Here is a 20,458-nt window from a genome sequence, read left to right as displayed (position 1 = left end):
CATAAATGGGCCAATCTTCCTCTCACTCTGACTGGGAGGATTAACTGCATTAAAATGAACATTTAGCCAAGGCTGCAGGATCTGTTTCAGTCACTTCCAGTAGCTCAACCACAAACATTCTTTAAAGCACTTGACAAAACTGTGAGGCGCTTCATTTGGAATGGGAAAGTGGCAAGAAGGTCTTTAGAAATATTGACATGGAACTATGAGTCAGGAGGACTTCAATTACCCAGTTTTAAAAAATACTGCCTCACAGCCCAGATGTGATTTATCTTCTCTGTGTTTGACGGGAGGCGTCTCCATCCTGGGTTCATATTGCATTTCATTCTCTGAGAAAAGAGATGCTTTTCATGATTTTGTTTACAAATATAATTCCAAAGTGTCAAAAAAGACTGACAATCCTGTTCTCCTCCACCTTCTAAAGTTATGGAACGACACAAGACTGTTGGCCAAAATCACCACTGAGACAAAACAATCTGATCCCATTGGCTGGAAACAACAAGATCTTGGAATTGTGGCACCAAAATGGTCTTCATATATTGGAGGACTGTTTTGAAAAAGGATTATTAATGTCCTTTGAAAAACTAAAAGAAAAATACATCTTACCAAATAATACATTCTTTTGTTACCTGCAACTACGATCGTTTTATTACTAATAAACTGGGCCGTACTATATTATTGCCCAAACTTACAGCATTTGAAAGGTTGTTACACGATGATCGACCTTATACATTTATTTCTAAGATGTAAACTTTGTTGATAAATGAATGTCCTAAACCAGCCTTGTATTGATCTGAGGAGGTGGGAGTCAGACTTAAACACCACAGTTGAAGATAAAATCTGGTCGAATTTATGTCGAGAGTTTATCTGCCACCACCAACGCTCCATATAAACTTATACATTATCATTTCCTTCATCAGTTTTATCTAACCCCAGAAAAAAATCATAAGACAAAAAAAGATTTTTCTGATCAATGTTTCCGATGTTTTTCTGATCAATGTTTCCGATGTTCTGTAGAACTGGGCTCATTTTTGCCTTGTACCTGAACATGTGTCAAAGGAAAAAGTCTTTGGTTTGACTTTTGCTGAGCCTTTTCCTCAATCACAAAAACTTCAATACCTCTTGATCCTGAATTTTTCCTACTTGGACATTTTGAGAAAATTGAATCAATAAATAAATACAAAATAGAATTTTTAGAAATTTCATTGGCAGTGGCAAGAAAATGCACTGCAGTCACCTGGAAGTCTGACCCCCATTACAAGACGGAAATGAACAACTGTGTCTTTGGAAAAGACACTTTTAGCCTCAGAAAAGCTGACAACACGTTTGTTAGAACATGTGTAATGTCCTGACGTGGATTATGTGAATGTCGCCTCCACTGACGTCTGTGTGTCTGTGTGTCTGTGTGTCTGTGTGTCTGTGTGTCTGTGTCTGTGTGTCTGTGTGTCTGTGTGTCTGTGTGAACTGTTGAAACGTGTGACTGTGTGAAGCATCTTCCCTTTTTTTTTTTTTTTTTTTTTTCCTGTGGGGGAGCGGGGAGGGTGTGGGGTTTTTGTTGTTCAACTATGTTTTTTGTTGTGTATAACTCAAACAAAATGCAAAAATAAAATATTGCAAAAAAAAAAAAGAAAAAAGAAAGAGTTCATCAATTCAAACAGATTTGTGTTTCTCTGCACAAATATTTGAACTTCTTGCTGTTTTTGGAGTATTTATGACATGAGTTTTCTGATCCAGACACTTTGGATCAAAGTCAGTTGGACTCGACCCCCAGAACAAGATGAGTTTGACTCTCCTGCTGTAGAGACTCGTGAGACTCGTGAGACTCGTGAGACTCGTGAGACTCGTGAGACTCGTGAGACTTGAGTCACATTTCGGGAGATTTTTTTGGAGCTCGATCTGTTTCACTTTAATGTGAACAAAACAAACTCTCCAGTCACGTGTCACGTGTCATGTTTCAGTTTCATGTTTCAGTTTCAGTTCAAGTGTTTGGATTCAGCGCTGTTCCTCGTGTGTCCGGCAGGTGGCGCCGCGCCCCCGCTCCGCCTCAGACCCGCGCGTCAAAGTGTCCCGCGTGTCCCTCTGCGCGTCTCTGTGCGTCAAAGTGTCTCCAAGTGTCCCTCTGTGTCCTTCTGTGTCCTTCTGTGTCCTTCTGTGTCTCAGCGGGTTTTTGGTGTTTTTTTCTCTTTAGTTTTTCCCGGAGCTGAAACCTCATCCTCCTGTGCGCGCGCCGCCGCCGTGACCGCGGGACGTGACCGCGGGACGTGATCGTGCGTGACCGTGTCTCTGTGGAGCCGGACCCCGCGGGGGGTGAGGGGGGGTGGGGGGACACGGGGGGGACAGACAAAAGCCCGGGAATCCCAGCCCCGTGCACCGCGCACCAGCGGCGTGCGCGTGTGAAACGTGAGAGCGCGCGCACATGACACCGACCGTGACGAGGCAAAACGCGCACGAGAGACACAAGAGACATGAGAGACAAGAGACATGAGACCTGAGGGACATGAGAGACATGAGAGACATGAGAGACATGAGGGACATGGTACAGCAGACAGAGGGAGGAGAGAGAGAGGGAGCACGCGCAGACTGAGCGGAGCGTGAAAGAGTCCAGACCCACGCGCACACAGAGGAGACAGGAGACAGGGAGAGACAGAGGACCGAGGACAGAGGAGACAGGACCGAGGACAGAGAGAGACAGGACAGGACAGAGGACAGAGGACAGAGGACAGAGGACAGAGGACAGAGGACACAGCTCGGACCCGCGTGATTCTCTGGACACTTTGACTTTGGATTTTCTGCAGCGGAACATCCTGGACCTGCAGACCCCGAGACTCGGACTTCGCGCGCGGACAGAGCAAAAGCACCGGGACCAAGACCAGGACCAGGACCAAGACCGGGATCTGGATCTGGACCAGGACCAGGACCAGGACCGGTGGGATCAGACCGGAGGCACGAGCTTCACCTCGGATCTTTTAAAGTTTGTGATGTGAGTTTAACTCTGCACCTGACAGACCTGACAACACCTGACAACACCTGACAGCACCTGACAACACCTGACAGCACCTGACAGCACCTGACACCTGCACCTGACAGCACCTGACAACACCTGACACCTGACAACCCTGACACCTGACAACACCTGACAGCACCTGACAACACCTGACAACACCTGACAACACCTGACACAGCACCTGACACACCTGACAACACCTGACACAGACACACCTGACAACACCTGACACACCTGACACCTGACAACACCTGACAACACCTGAACACCTGACAGCACCTGACAGCACCTGACAACACCTGACAACACCTGACAGCACCTGACAGCACCTGACAACACCTGACAACACCTGACAGCACCTGACACACCTGACACGGGGACAGGTGGACAGGGGGACAGGGGACAGGGTGGACAGGTGGACAGGGACAGGTGGACAGGGGGACAGGTGGACAGGGGGACAGGTGGACAGGGGGACAGGGTGGGGACAGGGGGACAGGGGGACAGGTGGGGACAGGTGGACAGGTGGACAGGGGGACAGGGGGACAGGGGACAGGTGGACAGGTGGACAGGGGGACAGGTGGACAGGGGGGACAGGTGGACAGGGACAGGGGGACAGGTGACAGGTGGACAGGGGACAGGGGACAGGGGGACAGGGGGACAGGTGGACAGGGGGACAGGGGGACAGGTGGACAGGTGGACAGGTGGACAGGTGGACAGGTGGACAGGTGGACAGGTGGACAGGGGACAGGTGGACAGGGGGACAGGGGGACAGGTGGACAGGGGACAGGGGGACAGGGGGACAGGGGGACAGGTGGACAGGTGGACAGGTGACAGGGGGACAGGGGGACAGGTGGACAGGGGACAGGGGGACAGGTGGACAGGGGGACAGGGGGACAGGGGACAGGTGGACAGGGGGACAGGGGGACAGGGGGACAGGTGGACAGGTGGACAGGGGGACAGGTGGACAGGTGGACAGGTGGACAGGGGGACAGGGTGGACAGGTGGACAGGGGGACAGGTGGACAGGTGGACAGGGGGACAGGGTGGACAGGTGGACAGGTGGACAGGGGGACAGGGGACAGGTGGACAGGTGGACAGGGTGGACAGGTGGACAGGTGGACAGGTGGACAGGTGGACAGGTGGACAGGTGGACAGGTGGACAGGTGGACAGGTGGACAGGTGGACAGGGGGACAGGTGGACAGGTGGACAGGGGACAGGGGACAGGTGGACAGGTGGACAGGGGGACAGGTGGACAGGTGGACAGGTGGACAGGTGGACAGGTGGACAGGTGGACAGGTGGACAGGTGGACAGGTGGACAGGTGCTGCGTTGAAGCTGCAGAAACAAAAGGATAAATAAATTTTGTCGTTTTATACAAAAGTTGATTTAGTTTGAATCTTGTTGAATTTTGTCTTTTTCTCTGGAGTTTGACAGATTCACTGTTAAAGTTTCACTGTGTCACTTTTCTGTTTCTGTGACGTCACCGTGGAAACACTATTATATATATATATATATATATATATATATATATATATATATATATATATATATGTATATATATATATATATATATTTATATATTAAATTTACATTTGTGAATCAAACACTCAAATAAACCGGAGACTTTTAGGATCAGACTCTGTGTTTGTGAAGTTTCATGAGACTAAAGTGTTTCCACGGTGACGGGGGCTCGTCTCTCCACAAACCTGACTCCACCTTAGTCCTGGTTTAGTCCTGGTTTAGTCCTGGTTTAGACCTGGTTTAGTCCTGGTTTAGTCCTGGTTTAGTCCTGGTTTAGTCCTGGTTTAGTCCTGGTTTAACCTGGTTTAGTCCTGGTTTAGTCCTGGTTTAGACCTGGTTTAGTCCTGGTTTAGACCTGGTTTAGACCTGGTTTAGTCCTGGTTTTAGTCCTGGACCTGGTTTAGTCCTGGTTTAGTCCTGGTTTAGAGTCCTGGTTTAGTCCTGGTTTAGTCCTGGTCCTGGTTTAGTCCTGGTTTAGTCCTGGTTTACCTGGTGGTTTAGTCCTGGTTTAGTCCTGGTTTAGTCCTGGTTTAGTCCTGGTTTACCTGGTTTAGACCTGGTTTAGTTTAGTCCTGGTTTAGTCCTGGTTTAGTCCTGGTAGACCTGGTTTAGTCCTGGTTTAGACCTGGTTTAGTCCTGGTTTAGTTTAGTCCTGGTTTAGTCCTGGTTTAGACCTGGTTTAGTCCTGGTTTAACCTGGTTTAGAGTCCTGGTTTAGTCCTGGTTTAGACCTGGTTTAGTCCTGTTTAGTTTAGTCCTGGTTTAGTCCTGGTTTAGACCTGGTTAGTCCTGGTTTAGACCTGGTTTAGTCCTGGTTTAGACCTGGTTTAGTCCTGGTTTAGTCCTGGTTTAGTCCTGGTTTAGACCTGGTTTCCTGGTTTAGTCCTGGTTTAGTCCTGGTTTAGTCCTGGTTTAGACCTGGTTTAGACCTGGTTTAGACCTGGTTTAGACCTGGTTTAGACCTGGTCTAGTCCTGGTTCCTTACATGGTCTGGGGTCTGGATTCTCTCGAGGAGGTGACGTATTTCAGATTCCCAAATCTCTGAGGATCTTGAAAACATCTGTGGAATCTTGGAGAAACATAATTCAGACTCGACGTCCTGGATCCGCCTGGAACCAGATTTACGTCAGATGCCCTTCCTGACACGACCCGCTTTGACCCGACTCTCGCTTCAAACGCGGTTCAATGTAGTCTGGTCCAGATCCGAGAGTCCAGACATGATGCGGATCAGTCCAGAGAAGGGTCTGGTTTAGACCTGGTTTAGACCTTGTTTAGACCTGGTTTAGACCTGTTTAGTTTTAGACCTTGGTTTAGACCTGGTTTACCTGGTTTAGACCTGGTTTAGACCTGGTTTAGACCTGGTTTAGACCTGGTTTTGGTTTAGACCTGGTTTAGTCCTGGTTTAGACCTTGTTTTGGTTTAGACCTGGTTTAGTTTAGACCTGGTTTAGACCTGGTTTAGACCTGGTTTAGTTTAGACCTGGTTTAGACCTGGTTTAGACCTTGGTTTAGACCTGGTTTAGACCTGGTTTAGAGTCCTGGTTTAGACCGGTTTAGTTTAGACCTGGTTTTGTTTAGTTTAGACCTGGTTTAGACCTGGTTTAGACCTTGTTTAGTTTTGGTTTAGACCTGGTTTAGACCTGGTTTAGACCTGTTTAGTTTTGGTTTAGACCTGGTTTAGACCTTGTTTAGTTTTGGTTTAGACCTGGTTTAGACCTGGTTTAGACCTGGTTTAGACCTTGTTTAGACCTGGTTTAGTCCTGGTTTAGACCTGGTTTAGACCTTGTTTAGACCTGGTTTAGACCTGGTTTAGACCTGGTTTAGACCTGGTTTAGACCTGGTTTAGACCTTGTTTAGACCTGGTTTAGTCCTGGTTTAGACCTGGTTTAGACCTTGGTTTAGACCTGGTTTAGACCTGGTTTAGACCTTGTTTTAGACCTGGTTTAGTCCTGGTTTAGACCTGGTTTAGACCTGGTTTAGACCTTGGTTTAGACCTGGTTTAGTCCTGGTTTAGTCCTGGTTTAGACCTTGTTTAGACCTGGTTTAAACCTGGTTTAGACCTTGTTTAGTCCTGGTTTAGTCCTGGTCTAAGTTTAATTTCCTTCTCTTCGTTTCCCTTATAAGGCGTTTCCTGGAGCAGTGGGCGGGACTTCACAATGACGGGCTTCTCTGATTGGTCGTCCAGCTCCTGCCCCGTGGACCTACTCTAGACCTGCAGTCCAAAACCAGATCCAAGTCCAAGTCCAAGTCCAAGTCCAAGACCCGTCAGTCCCAGGTGGGCACATCCTGGTTTACACCCGTTTAGTCCTGGTTTAGACCTGGTTTAGTCCTGGTTTAGTCCTGGTCTAGTCCTGTTTGTGTTTAGTTTTGTCTGTGAGACTGGACTTGGTCTGTCGGCGTTTCCTTCCTGTTTAGTCTCAGTTCAGCTCAGACTCTGTCGTAGGGAGTATTATCTGGGACATAAGTGTGAGTTGTACAGTTGTAGGGAGTATTATCTGGGACATAAGTGTGAGTTGTACAGTATTACAGTTGTACAGTTGTAGGGAGTATTATCTGGGACATAAGTGTGAGTTGTACAGTTGTAGGGAGTATTATGGGACATAAGTGTGATGTACAGTTGTAGGGATTATCTTGTACATATTATCTGGGGGTGAGTTGTACAGTTGTAGGGAGTATTATCTGGGACATAATTAGTTGTCTGGGACATAAGTGTGAGTTGTACAGTTGTAGGGAGTATTATCTGGGACATAAGTGTGAGTTGTACAGGGTGAGTTGTACAGTTGTAGGGAGTATATTGTTACATAAGGGTGAGTTGTACAGTTGTAGGGAGTATTATCTGGGACATAAGTGTGAGTTGTACAGTTGTAGGGAGTATTATCTGTGACATAAGGGTGAGTTGTAACAGTTGTAGGGAGTATTATCTGGTACAGGTGAGTTGTACAGTTGTAGGGAGTATTATCTGGGACATAAGTGTGAGTTGTACAGTTGTAGTACAGGTAGAGTATTATCTGGGACAGTTTACAGTTGTAGGGAGTATTATCTGGGACATAAGGGTGAGTTGTACAGTTGTAGGGAGTATTATCTGGGACATAAGTGTGAGTTGTACAGTTGTAGGGAGTATTATCTGGGACATAAGTGTGAGTTGTACAGTTGTAGGGAGTATTATCTGGGACATAAGTGTGAGTTGTACAGTTGTAGGGAGTATTATCTGGGACATAAGTGTGAGTTGTACAGTTGTAGGGAGTATTATCTGGGACATAAGTGTGAGTTGTACAGTTGTAGGGAGTATTATCTGGGACATAAGTGTGAGTTGTTGTACAGTTGTAGGGAGTATTATCTGGGACATAAGGGTGAGTTGTACAGTTGTAGGGAGTATTATCTGGGACATAAGGGTGAGTTGTACAGTTGTAGGGAGTATTATCTGGGACATAAGGGTGAGTTGTACAGTTGTAGGGAGTATTATCTGGGACATAAGTGTGAGTTGTACAGTTGTAGGGAGTATTATCTGGGTGTACCACCCCCTCGTGTGTTTAGGTTGTTGTGGTATTTTCCGTATCTGAGCTTTAATCCCTCACACCTGTTTTCAATCAGGTTCTCACACCGGCCCCAACGCCAGACCGGATCTGATTCAGTCTGAGACCTGGTTTAGTCCTGTTTTAGTCCTGATGTAGACCTGGTTTGGTCTTTTTCTAGTCCTGATTTAGTTTTGTTCTAGTCCTGTTCTAGTCCAGGTTTAGACCTGGTTTAGACCTGTTTTAGTCCTAGTTTAGTCCTGTTCTAGTCCGGGTTTAGTCCTGATTCAGTCCTGTTCTAGTCCAGGTTTAGTCCTGGTTTAGTCCAGGTTTAGTCCTGGTTTAGATCTGGTTTTGTCCTGATTTAGACCTGGTTTAGACCTGGTTTAGTCCTGGTTTAGTTTACCTGGTTTAGACCTGGTTTAGACCTGGTTTAGACCTGGTTTAGACCTGGTTTAGACCTGGTTTAGACCTGGTTTAGTCCTGGTTTAGACCTGGTTTAGACCTGGTTTAGACCTGGTATAGACCTGGTGTAGACCTGGTTTAGACCTGGTTTAGACCTGGTTTAGACCTGGTTTAGACCTGGTTTAGTCCTGGTTTAGTCCTGGTTTAGTTTGACCTGGTATAGACCTGGTTTAGACCTGGTTTACTGGTTTAGTCCTGGTTTAGACCTGGTTTAGACCTGGTTTAGACCTGTTTAGTTTAGACCTGGTTTAGACCTGGTTTAGTAGACCTGGTTTAGACCTGGTTTAGTCCTGGTTTAGACCTGGTTTAGACCCTGGTTTAGACCTGGTTTACCTGGTTTTCCTGGTTTAGTCCTGGTTAGACCTGGTTTACCTGGTTTTAGACCTGGTTTAGACCTGGTTTAGACCTGGTTTAGACCTGGTTTAGACCTGGTTTAGTTTAACCTGGTTTAGACCTGGTTTAGACCTGGTTTAGACCTGGTTTAGACCTGGTTTAGACCTGGTTTAGTCCTGGTTTAGACCTGGTGTAGACCTGGTTTAGACCTGGTTCATTCCTGTCACCGCAGCGTCGATGAGCTTCGTTTGACTGAAGCTGTGGTGACGTCGTCGTTGTTCGGGACCTTCAGGCGTCTCCTCGGTTCCTCGGTTCCTCGGTTCCTCGGTTCCTCCTCAGACGTTTCTCATGTCGCTCTTGTGTTTCTGTAGAACCATGATGGATCTGTCCGTGCTCCTCGTCCTCCTCTGCTGCGACCTGACCTCCTCACGACCCTCTCTGCCCCTGACTCCGCCCCCGACGCCGCCCCTGACTCCGCCCCTGACGCCGTCCTGCACCAGGGTGAGTACCAGGACACGCCGCGTTTTTTTATTTCACACCAGGAACCTTGGAAAACCTGAAGACAAAGAAACAAAGAAACAGATCCAAACCAAACCTGAAACTAAAAACGAAACTAGATCCTCATGTTCCTCAGGTCTGGATCCTAAAACCGGCCCATTTTCAGGACAGTCAGAACCTTTAGAACCTGTAGAACCTTTAGAACCTTTAGAACCTGTAGAACCTTGAGAGCCTGTAGAACCTGTAGAACCTGTAGGAGGATCTGGAGCTGGATCAGTACAAACACATGGAGCACTGAAGGATGCAGTTCCTTCATCAAAATGATCAGACCAAATGAGCTCTTGAATCGTTTCTTGGACACTGACCTGCACCTGCACCTGTCCTCTCACCTGCACCTGCACCTGTGCATGCACCTGCACCTGCACCTGCACCTTGTCTGCACCTGCCACCTGCACCTGTCCTGCACCTGCACCTGCACCTGCACCTGCACCTGCACCTGTGCACCTGCACCTGTCCTGCACCTGTCCTGCACCTGCACCTGTCCTGCACCTGCACCTGTCCTGCACCTGCACCTGTCCTGCACCTGCACCTGCACCTGCACCTGCACCTGCACCTGCACCTGTCCTGCACCTGCACCTGCACCTGTCCTACACCTGCACCTGCACCTGTCAGCACCAGGTCTACAGAACTTCTGGAACTGACTTAAAAAACGATGAAGAACGAAGCTCAGAGTCAGGACTAAACCAGGTCTAAACCAGGTCTAAACCAGGTCTAAACCAGGACTAAACCAGGATTGAACCAGGACTGAACCAGGACTAAATGAGGACTTGAGAGGGAGCGGGAGAACCCTGAGCCTTGGGCCAACCTCTGGGCCCGTCCCAACTGGTTTAGTCCTCCCAGACCTGGTTTAGTCCTGGTTCAGTTAGTCCTGGTTTAGTCCTGGTTTAGACCTGGTTTAGTCCTGGTTTAGACCTGGTTTAGTCCTGGTTTCGTCCTGGTTTAGTCCTGGTTTAGTCCTGGTTTAGTCCTGGTTTAGTCCTGGTTTAGTCCTGGTTTAGTCCTGGTTTAGTCCTGGTTTAGTCCTGGTTTAGTCCTGGTTTAGTCCTGGTTTAGTCCTGTTTAGTCCTGGTTTAGTCCTGGTTTAGTCCTGGTTTAGTCCTGGTTTAGTCCTGGTTTAGTCCTGGTTTAGTCCTGGTTTAGTCCTGGTTTAGTCCTGGTTTAGTCCTGGTTTAGTCCTGGTTTAGTCCTGGTTTAGACCTGGTTTAGTCCTGGTTTAGTCCTGGTTTAGTCCTGGTTTAGTCCTGGTTTAGACCTGGTTTAGTCCTGGTTTAGTCCTGGTTTAGAGTTTAGTCCTGGTTTAGTCCTGGTTTAGTCCTGGTTTAGACCTGGTTTAGACCTGGTTTAGTCCTGGTTTAGTCCTGGTTTAGTTCTGTCTGTTTTGTGATATTGAACGTTTATATGAGGTGAGTTTTCTGATTCGGCTCCTGGATTTAAACGTTTCAAAAGTTCTGATCAGAGGAAACGTTTTGTGTCGTCTTCGTTTCTTCGTTTCTTCGTTTCTTCGTTTCTTCGTTTCTTCGTTCGTTTCTTGGTTTCTTTCGTTTCTTCGTTTCTTCGTTTCTTGTTTCTTGGTTGTTTCTTTCGTTTCTTGTTGTTTCTTGGTTTGTTTTTTCGTTGTTTCTTGGTCGTTTCTTGGTCGTTTCTTGTCGTTTCGTTTCGTTTCTTGGTCGTTTCTTTCGTTGTTTCTTGGTCGTTTCTTCTTGTTGTTTCGTTTCTTTGTTTCGTTTCTTGGTCGTTTCTTGGTCGTTTTCTTTTCGTTTCTTCGTTGTTTCTTCTTCGTTTCTTTGTTTCTTGTCTTTCGTTTCTTGTTGTTTCTTGGTCGTTTCTTCGTTGTTTCTTGGTCGTTTCTTCGTTGTTTCTTGGTCGTTTCTTCGTTGTTTTCTTGGTGTTTCTTCTTGGTTGTTTCTTTGGTCGTTTCTTGGTTCGTTTCTTGTCGTTTCTTGTCGTTTCTTGGTTGTTTCTTGTTGTTCTTTCGTTTCTTGGGTTTCTTGGTTGTTTCTTGGTCGTTTCTTCGTTGTTTCTTGGTCGTTTCTTCGTTGTTTCTTGGTCGTTTCTTCGTTGTTTCTTGGTCGTTTCTTGGTCGTTCTTCGTTCGTTTCTTTGTTTCTTGGTTTCTTGTTTCTTCGTTGTTTTTCTTTGTCGTTTCTTCGTTGTTTCTTGGTCGTTTCTTCGTTGTTTCTTGGTCGTTTCTTCGTTGTTTCTTGGTCGTTTCTTCGTTGTTTCTTGTTCGTTTCTTGGTCGTTTCTTGGTCGTTTCTTGGTCGTTTCTTGGTTGTTTCTTGGTCGTTTCTTGGTCGTTTCTTGGTCGTTTCTTGGTCGTTTCTTGGTCGTTTCTTTGTTGTTTCTTGGTTGTTTCTTGGTCGTTTCTTGGTTGTTTCTTGGTTGTTTCTTTGTTGTTTCTTTATTGTTTCTTTGTTGTTTCTTCGTTGTTTCTTGGTCGTTTCTTTGTTGTTTCTTCGTTGTTTCTTGGTCGTTTCTTTCGTTGTTTCTTGGTCGTTTCTTGGTTGTTTCTTGGTTGTTTCTTGGTCGTTTCTTGGTCGTTTCTTCGTTGTTTCTTGGTCGTTTCTTGGTCGTTTCTTGGTCGTTTCTTGGTCGTTTCTTGGTCGTTTCTTGGTCGTTTCTTCGTTGTTTCTTGTTGTTTCGTTGTTTCTTCGTTGTTTCTTGGTCGTTTCGTTTCTTGTTCGTTTCTTTCGTTTCTTGTTGTTTCTTGGTTTCGTCGTTTCTTGGTTTCTTGGTCGTTTCTTCGTTGTTTCTTGGTCGTTTCTTGGTTGTTTCTTTGTTGTTTCTTGGTCGTTTCTTCGTTGTTTCTTGGTCGTTTCTTCGTTGTTTCTTCGTTGTTTCTTGGTCGTTTCTTCGTTGTTTCTTGGTCGTTTCTTCGTTGTTTCTTGGTCGTTTCTTGGTCGTTTCTTGGTTGTTTCTTGGTCGTTTCTTGGGTTTCTTGGTCGTTTCTTGGTCGTTTCTTGGTCGTTTCTTTGTTGTTTCTTGGTTGTTTCTTGGTCGTTTCTTGGTTGTTTCTTGGTCGTTTCTTTGTTGTTTCTTTCGTTGTTTCTTGGTCGTTTCTTCGTTGTTTCTTGGTCGTTTCTTGGTCGTTTCTTGGTTGTTTCTTTGTTGTTTCTTGGTTGTTTCTTTGTTTTTCGTTTCTTGGTTGTTTCTTGGTCGTTTCTTTGTTTCTTGGTTGTTTCTTGGTCGTTTCTTCGTTGTTTCTTTCGTTGTTTCTTGGTCGTTTCTTGGTTGTTTCTTGGTTGTTTCTTCGTTGTTTCTTGGTCGTTTCTTCGTTGTTTCTTGGTTGTTTCTTGGTTGTTTCTTTGTTGTTTTCTTTGGTTGTTTCTTGGTCGTTTCTTTGTTTCTTCGTTGTTTCTTGGTCGTTTCTTGTTGTTTCTTGTTGTTTCTTGGTCGTTTCTTGTTTCTTTCGTTCGTTTCTTGGTCGTTTCTTTGTTGTTTCTTGTTTCGTTTCTTGGTTGTTTCGTTTCTTGGTCGTTTCTTTGTTCGTTTCTTGTCGTTTCTTTCGTTGTTTCTTGGTTCGTTTCTTCGGTGTTTCTTGTTGTTTCTTGGTCGTTTCTTTGTTGTTTCTTGTCGTTTCGTTTTTCGTGTTTCTTGGTCGTTTCTTTGTTTCTTGGTGTTTCTTGGTTTCTTGGTCGTTTCTTGGTCGTTTCTTGGTCGTTTCTTGGTTTCTTTCTTTTTGTTTTCTTGGTCGTTTCTTTCGTTTCGTTTCTTTTGTTTCTTGTTGTTTCTTTCGTTCTTGGTTGTTTCTTGTGTTTCGTTTCTTTTGTTTCTTGGTTGTTTCTTTGTTTCTTTGTTGTTTCTTGGTCGTTTCTTTGTTGTTTCTTGGTCGTTTCTTTGTTGTTTCTTGGTTGTTTCTTGTTGTTTCGTTTCTTGGTCGTTTCTTTGTTGTTTCTTGGTCGTTTCTTGGTCGTTTCTTTGTTGTTTCTTGGTTGTTTCTTGGTCGTTTCTTGGTTGTTTCTTTGTCGTTTCTTGGTCGTTTCTTGGTCGTTTCTTTGTTGTTTCTTGGTTGTTTCTTGGTTCGTTTCTTGGTTGTTTCTTGGTTGTTTCTTGGTGGTACATTCCTTCTCGCTCGGGTCGGTGCTGTTCACCATCTGTTCTGAGTTTATGTGGTGCGTTGCCGTGGCGACGGGGCAGGTATTCGTGTTTTCCTGGACCTGGACTTGGATCTGCTCACGTTCCCCGTAAAACAAAAAAAAAAAAAAAACTGGGCTCAGGAAAAGAAACACGTCAACAGAACTTCAATAAAAAAACACGCCTGGAAACAAATACCAAGTACCAGTCCTGGACTGGTCCTGGTCCAGGTCCTGGTCCAGGTCCTGGTCCCACACAGAGCTGGAGTTGTGTTTGTTTGTTTGTTTGTTTAACTCTTGATTATTCGTCTGTTACATCTGCAAAAGTCCAAACGCTCTGTTCCACCTCGTGATGTCATCAAGTGGTAGTTTTCAGCTTCTTTTACTCTAAGTTCAGTCGAGATCAAGAAACAAACATAAAGACCCAAGACCAAACCAGGTCTAAACCAGGACTAAACCAGGTCTAAACCAGGACTAAACCAGGACTAAACCAGAACTAAACCAGGTCTAAACCAGGACTAAACCAGGACTAAACCAGAACTAAACCAGGTCTAAACCAGGACTAAACCAGACTAAACCAGAACTAAACCAGGTCTAAACCAGGACTAAACTAAACCAGGTCTAAACCAGGTCTAAACCAGGTCTAAACCAGGACTAAACCAGTCTAAACCAGGTCTAAACTAAACCAGGACTAAACCAGGTCTAAACCAGGTCTAAACCAGGTCTAAACCAGGACTAAACCAGGTCTAAACCAGGAATAAACCAGAACTAAACCAGGTCTAAACCAGGTCTAAACCAGGACTAAACCAGGTCTAAACCAGGTCTAAACCAGGTCTAAACCAGGTCTAAACCAGGACTAAACCAGGTCTAAACCAGGAATAAACCAGAACTAAACCAGGTCTAAACCAGGACTAAACCAGGACTAAACCAGGTCTAGTGACATGATTTTCAGACACTTGGACTCTCAGTTTGTGTCGTTTGGTGATGATTAAATCGACTGTGGAGGAGCCCCCCCCCCCCCCCCGCAGTCCGTCCCTCGGGTCCCTCGGGTCCGTCCCCCGGGTCCCTCGGGTCCCTCGAGTCCCTCGGGTCCCTCAGGTCAGTCTGGCTCTGAACACATTCCAGCGGCGTGGGGGGGGAGACGTTTACGAGTCTCCGCGAGGACAGATGGTCTCGATTACACGACTCAGTCCAACGTTTAAATGTGCGATGACGAAACCAGGACTAAACCAGGACTAAACCAGGTCTAAACCAGGACTGAACCAGGACTGAACCAGGACTGAACCAGGTCCGGGACCAGACCGGGACCAGACCAGAGCGAGACCAGAGTGAGACCAGAGCGAGACCAAAGTGAGACCAGAGCGAGACCAGAGTGAGACCAGAGTGAGACCAGAGTGAGACCAGAGTGAGACCAGAGTGGACTCCAAGCTTTGACTCCGACCCTCTGCAGGTTCCGAGCCTCAGCTGGTCAGTCCCAGTCTGGTCCCAGTCTCAGTCCTGGTTTTGGTCTCGGACCTGAATCAGTTCTGGTTCAGTCTGTATGTGGTGCAAAAGTCCAACATACAGTCTGGTTTAGTCCTGGTTTAGACCTGATTTAGTCCTGGTTTAGACCTGGTTTAGTCCTGGTTTAGTCCTGGTTTAGTCCTGGTTTAGTCCTGGTTCAGTCCTGATTTAGTCCTGGTTTAGTCCTGGTTTAGTCCTGGTTCAGTCCTGGTTTAGTCCTGGTTCAGTCCTGTGGTTTATTCCTGATTTAGTCCTGGTTTAGTCCTGGTTTAGTCCTGGTTCAGTCCTGGTTTAGTCCTGGTTCAGTCCTGTGGTTTATTCCTGATTTAGTCCTGGTTTAGTTCTGGTTTAGTCTTGGTTTAGACCTGGTTTAGTCCTGGTTCAGTCCTGGTTCAGTCCTGGTTTAGTCCTGGTTTAGTCCTGGTTTAGACCTGGTTCAGTCCTGATTTAGTCCTGGTTTAGTCCTGGTTTAGTCTTGGTTTAGACCTGGTTTAGTCCTGGTTCAGTCCTGGTTCAGTCCTGGTTCAGTCCTGGTTTAGTCCTTGTTTAGTCCTGGTTTAGTCCTGGTTTAGTCCTGGTTTAGTCCTGGTTTAGTCCTGGTTTAGTCCTGGTTCAGTCCTGGTTTAGTCCTGGTTTAGTCCTGGTTTAGTCCTGGTTTAGTCCTGGTTTTAGTCCTGGTTAGTCCTGGTTTAGTCCTGGTTTAGTCCTGGTTTAGTCCTGGTTTAGTCCTGGTTTAGTCCTGGTTTAGTCCTGGTTTAGTCCTTGTTTCTTTTATCAAGTCGTGTCTGATCAATATTGAGATTTAAAACATTAAACTCAATCGTACTCGGCTCGTGTGTCGAATGTCGTAAAAACGCTGTGGAGAAAAACCTCGTTTAGTCGCTTCATTTTTTTTGTTTTTTTTACGAAGCTGAAATCTTGATTTATTTGACCCGACATCGTTCAGGAACGTTCACAGGAAGCGTCGCCGGGCGGTTTTACCCGAGCGAGTCTCAGAAGAACAGGAGGAGCAGGTTTAAGGGGATGAGGTCGTTTCTCGCCGTCGGACGTTTGGAACCAGGTCCAACGTTCTTCCACACTGACCTCACTTGTTCTGAGCGTCTTAATTATTCACAGAGGTTTTTTTGTTTATCACGAGTTCTCACGAGGCCTGAGCGGCGTTTTGGTTTGACTCTAAAACAACAACAACAGCAGCAGCAGCAGCAGCAGCAGCAGCAGCGGTTCTTCTAACGGTTCTTCTCGGATCCAGAAGAACCGTTAGAAGAACACAGAACCTTTAACACGACCACGGCGAGTCTGAAAGTGGAACGAGAACTGAAACTAGATCCTTTTTTTCTCAGGTGTCGATCCTAAAAACACTGCACTGACAGGACAGAGCAGAACCTTCAGAACCTTTAGAACCTTTAGAACCTTCAGAACATCTCCTGAATGTGTTTAGAATGAACTGGAGCTGGAGCAGAACAAATATAAGAGCTCAGAGACTAGAAACCACACATGGACCTGGTTTGGTCCTGGTTTAGTCCTGGTTCGGTCTTGGTTTGGTCCTGGTTTAGTCCCAGTTTGGTCCTGGTTTTTAGACCTGGTTTAGTCCTGCTTCAGTCCAAGTTTAGTCCTGTTTTTTGGAGCAGATTTGGTCCTGGTTTAATCTTGGTTTAAACGGTCACATTTTTCGGTAGTTCTTTAACAAAACACAGCTCCTCGTTTGTTTTTGAGGAGGAAACATTAGAACTTGACTAAAATCTCACAGGGGTTTCAGTTTTACGTCGTGCAGAACTTTGAAGTTTTTATCGTTGATGTTGTTGTTGTTGTTGTTGTTCTTGACAAATAAAAGTCATCTGAATGTGAACCACCACACTCACCTTCATGTTCCGTGTGTGTTTTTGCCCTCAGGTGGAGGGGTTCTGCAGTGACCTGGGTCTCCACAGCGTCCCGCAGGACCTGCCCCGGGGCATCCACACCCTGGACCTGTCCCGCAACCAGCTGCAGAACCTCACCCGGGAGCCCATCGCCTTCTACACCGGCCTGCGCCACCTCAACCTCCACGGCAACAGGATCCACTTCATCCAGCCCGGACTGTTCGCCGGAATGACTCAGCTCAAAATGCTGGACCTGTCCCGCAATCAGCTCAACGCCTTCGCCGCGCACAGAACCCAAATCGGGCCCCTCGGCGCCGTCGAGTCGCTGGACCTGTCCGGCAACGGGCTTTTCACCGGGATGATGGAATATTTCTTGAACGATTCTCAGCTGTTGGTGAATCTTTCTCTGAGCGGCAACAGCATCACGAAGATCTCCGGCGACGCCTTCAGGGGTTCCTTGTCGCTGAGGAGCATCAACCTTCACAACAACGTCATCATGGAGATCGAGGACGGAGCTTTCGACCTCCTGGACCATTTATCTGACCTCGACTTGTCCAAGAACTCCATCAACTGCATCACGGATTTCAACCTTTACAATCTAAGGAACCTCAACCTGAGCCAGAACAGCCTGGAGATGTTCCTGAGTGCGCCTTCCGACGAGCTCTACCAGCTGGTTTCACTGGATTTGAGCCAAAATAAACTTCCTCTTCTGCCGCTGATTCCCAGGAAGAACAAGCTGGAATATTTGGACTTGTCTTACAATCAGATCCAGGGCGTTAACGTCACGGGAAGCTACAGCGGGCAGATCTTCTTCCTGTGCACGTGCCTGTACCAGCCGCCGAGTTTAACCAAACACCACAACTGTTTCCATCACCTGAAGTACCTGGATTTGAGCTTCAACAACTTCCAAAGTTTACCCGAGTCGCTTTTCCACACGATGCTCTCGCTGGAAGTCCTGAACGTCAGCAACAACTGCTTGACGTCTTTCTCCTTAACGCGAGACCTTTTACCCAAAGTTCGCATCCTTAACCTCGGCGAGAACTCGTTACAGACGTTTCAGATCACGCAGACGAGCCTGCCATCGCTGGAGGAGCTGTACCTGAACGGGAACGGCCTCACCACATTGGGGTTTCAGACCTTGAAGAGCCTCCGGCTCCTGCACCTACAGCAGAACGAGATCAATATTTGCTCCCAGAAGACGTTAGAGGACTCAAAATTTTGCGTTTCGTTCGAGTCTGTTCCCAGTTTGGAGTACCTCGACCTTTCGGAGAACAAGCTTTGGAGAATTCCATCGGGAGCGTTCAGGAACACACCGCTCACGCATCTCGATTTGTCCCAGAATCCCGGTTTGGACTTACATCAGGACTCCTTTTCTGGACTGGAGAACTCTTTGGAGCGTCTGTTTTTTAAGGAAAATAACATGAGCGCGATAAACTCAGACTTGTCTTCACTCAGGAACCTGAAGTACGTAGATTTGTCCACGAACCAGCTCACCGCCCTCCCCGCGTGGAACCGGGCGTCGTCCATCGAGTCCCTGAACCTCCAGAACAACAACCTGGTGACGCTGGACTACGGCACGGTCGCGGCTCTGGAAAGTTCCCTGAAGACCCTCTACGTGGGCTCCAACCCCCTGAGCTGCTGTTCCAACCTGCCCTTCCTGAACCTACTCAAGATGTCCAACGTGGTGGTGCCGGACATCGAGGCGGTCACCTGCGTGTTCCTGGAGGACGCCGAGCCGGTGAACATCGAGAAGGTGACGGAGGAGATGTGCAAGGACCTGGAGAACGGCAGCGTGAACGTGATCGTGGTGGTGGTGGTGGCGCTGGTGCTGATCATCGCGCTGGTGCTGCTCGTAAAGTGCTGCCGGTCGCGGAAACGCAAGAGGAGCCGGACTTACAGGGCGTAGAGGTTCACTGGCGGAAAAACTTCTGGAGACTGGATAAATTTTCACTTATTTACTCACCTCGGCACTTTTTGGAACCACTTTTTTTTGTAAAGAGACAGATTTTTATCCAAAGTGAAGGTAAAAGAATGAAGTAAGACGCACTAACGAGGACTGAAGAAGCCGTGTGTCGTTTTTCAAAATAAAACCAGAAAAAAGAAAATTAAAAAACAGTTTTCTTCACTATTTGTCTCCAAAACCAAAATGGAAAAAAAAACAAAAAAACCCCCGAAAAGATAAAGATTTGTTTTTTTCAGTTTTAGATTTTGTGTTTAAATGAAAAATCGAAAAAAATAAACAAAACGGATAACGGACATTTCTGGACTTTTGCACCACATACGGACCAAGACTAGGACCAGACCAAGACTGAGACCGGTTTAGTCCTGGTTTAGTCCTGGTTCAGACCTGGTTTAGTCCTGGTTTAGTCCTTTATCTGTTTTTTTCCATTTTTCACACAAAAAAAACACAAAATCGAAAACTGAAAAAAAAAAGAAAAAAAATTTGTTTTTTAATTTTGGTTTTGGAGACAAATAATGAAAAAAATATTAGTTTTTTTTTTGTTTTCTTATTTTTGTTTTTATTTTGAAAAATGAATTAACAAACAACACACAGATTCTGAAAATCTGTGTGTTTTTATTTTAGAATTTGAAGTTAAAAAATGAAGGAGCCACTTTGCGCTGGCGTCACGCTGCAGGGGAGGTTCTGCATGTATGTCTACGGGGAAATGTTCAGCAGTTACTACGGTGACACGACGCACATACAGGGTGTCCCAGAAAAAAAAGGAATAATTTTGGCAATTCTTGTCACAGATTGTTCCGTTTTTTTATTTTGAAAACCTGGTCAACCTAAAAGAAACACAAGTCCAGCTCTGTGTGTGACCAGAACATCAGAACATCAGAACATCAGAACATCAGAACATCAGAACATTAGAACATTAGAACATCAGAACATCAGAACATCAGAACATTAGAACATCAGAACATCAGAACATCAGAACATCAGAACATTAGAACATTAGAACATCAGAACATTAGAACATTAGAACATTAGAACATCAGAACATCAGAACATTCAGAACATTAGAACATCAGAACATTCAGAACATCAGAACATCAGAACATCAGAACATCAGAACATCAGAACATTAGAACATCAGAACATCACAGAACATTAGAACATCAGAACATCAGAACATCAGAACATCAGAACATCAGAACATCAGAACATCAGAACATCAGAACATCAGAACATCAGAACATCAGAACATCAGAACATCAGAACATTAGAACATCAGAACATCAGAACATCAGAACATCAGAACATCAGAACATTAGAACATTAGAACATCAGAACATTAGAACATCAGAACATTCAGCAGAACATCAGAACATTCAGAGAACATCAGAACATCAGAACATTAGAACATCAGAACATTAGAACATTAGAACATTTAGAACATCAGAACATTAGAACATAACATCAGAACATTAGAACATTCAGAACATCAGAACATCAGAACATCAGAACATCAGAACATCAGAACATTAGAACATTAGAACATCAGAACATCAGAACATCAGAACATCAGAACATTAGAACATCAGAACATTAGAACATTAGAACATTAGAACATCAGAACATTAGAACATTAGAACATCAGAACATCAGAACATTAGAACATCAGAACATCAGAACA

General features: G+C 45.8%; 1 protein-coding gene across 1 annotated transcript; it reads left to right on the top strand.

Moving 5' to 3' along the window:
- Positions 1–2,701: 2,701 nt before the first annotated feature.
- lrrc32 (leucine rich repeat containing 32) lies at positions 2,702–19,823 on the top strand. Its single transcript, XM_055148973.1, has 4 exons — positions 2,702–2,980; positions 6,647–6,797; positions 9,204–9,333; positions 16,855–19,823. Exons 3-4 carry the CDS (start codon positions 9,208–9,210, stop codon positions 18,724–18,726), a joined length of 1,998 nt encoding a protein of 665 aa, XP_055004948.1. The 5' UTR covers positions 2,702–2,980; positions 6,647–6,797; positions 9,204–9,207; the 3' UTR covers positions 18,727–19,823.
- Positions 19,824–20,458: the final 635 nt, after the last annotated feature.

This window comes from Boleophthalmus pectinirostris, unplaced genomic scaffold, assembly GCF_026225935.1.
Source record: "Boleophthalmus pectinirostris isolate CB_2022bp ecotype Guang Dong unplaced genomic scaffold, ASM2622593v1 HiC_scaffold_12, whole genome shotgun sequence".
NCBI lineage: Eukaryota > Metazoa > Chordata > Actinopteri > Gobiiformes > Gobiidae > Boleophthalmus > Boleophthalmus pectinirostris.
The sequence above is the reverse complement of the archived record's forward strand: the minus strand, read 5'-3'. Positions and strand labels throughout refer to the sequence as shown.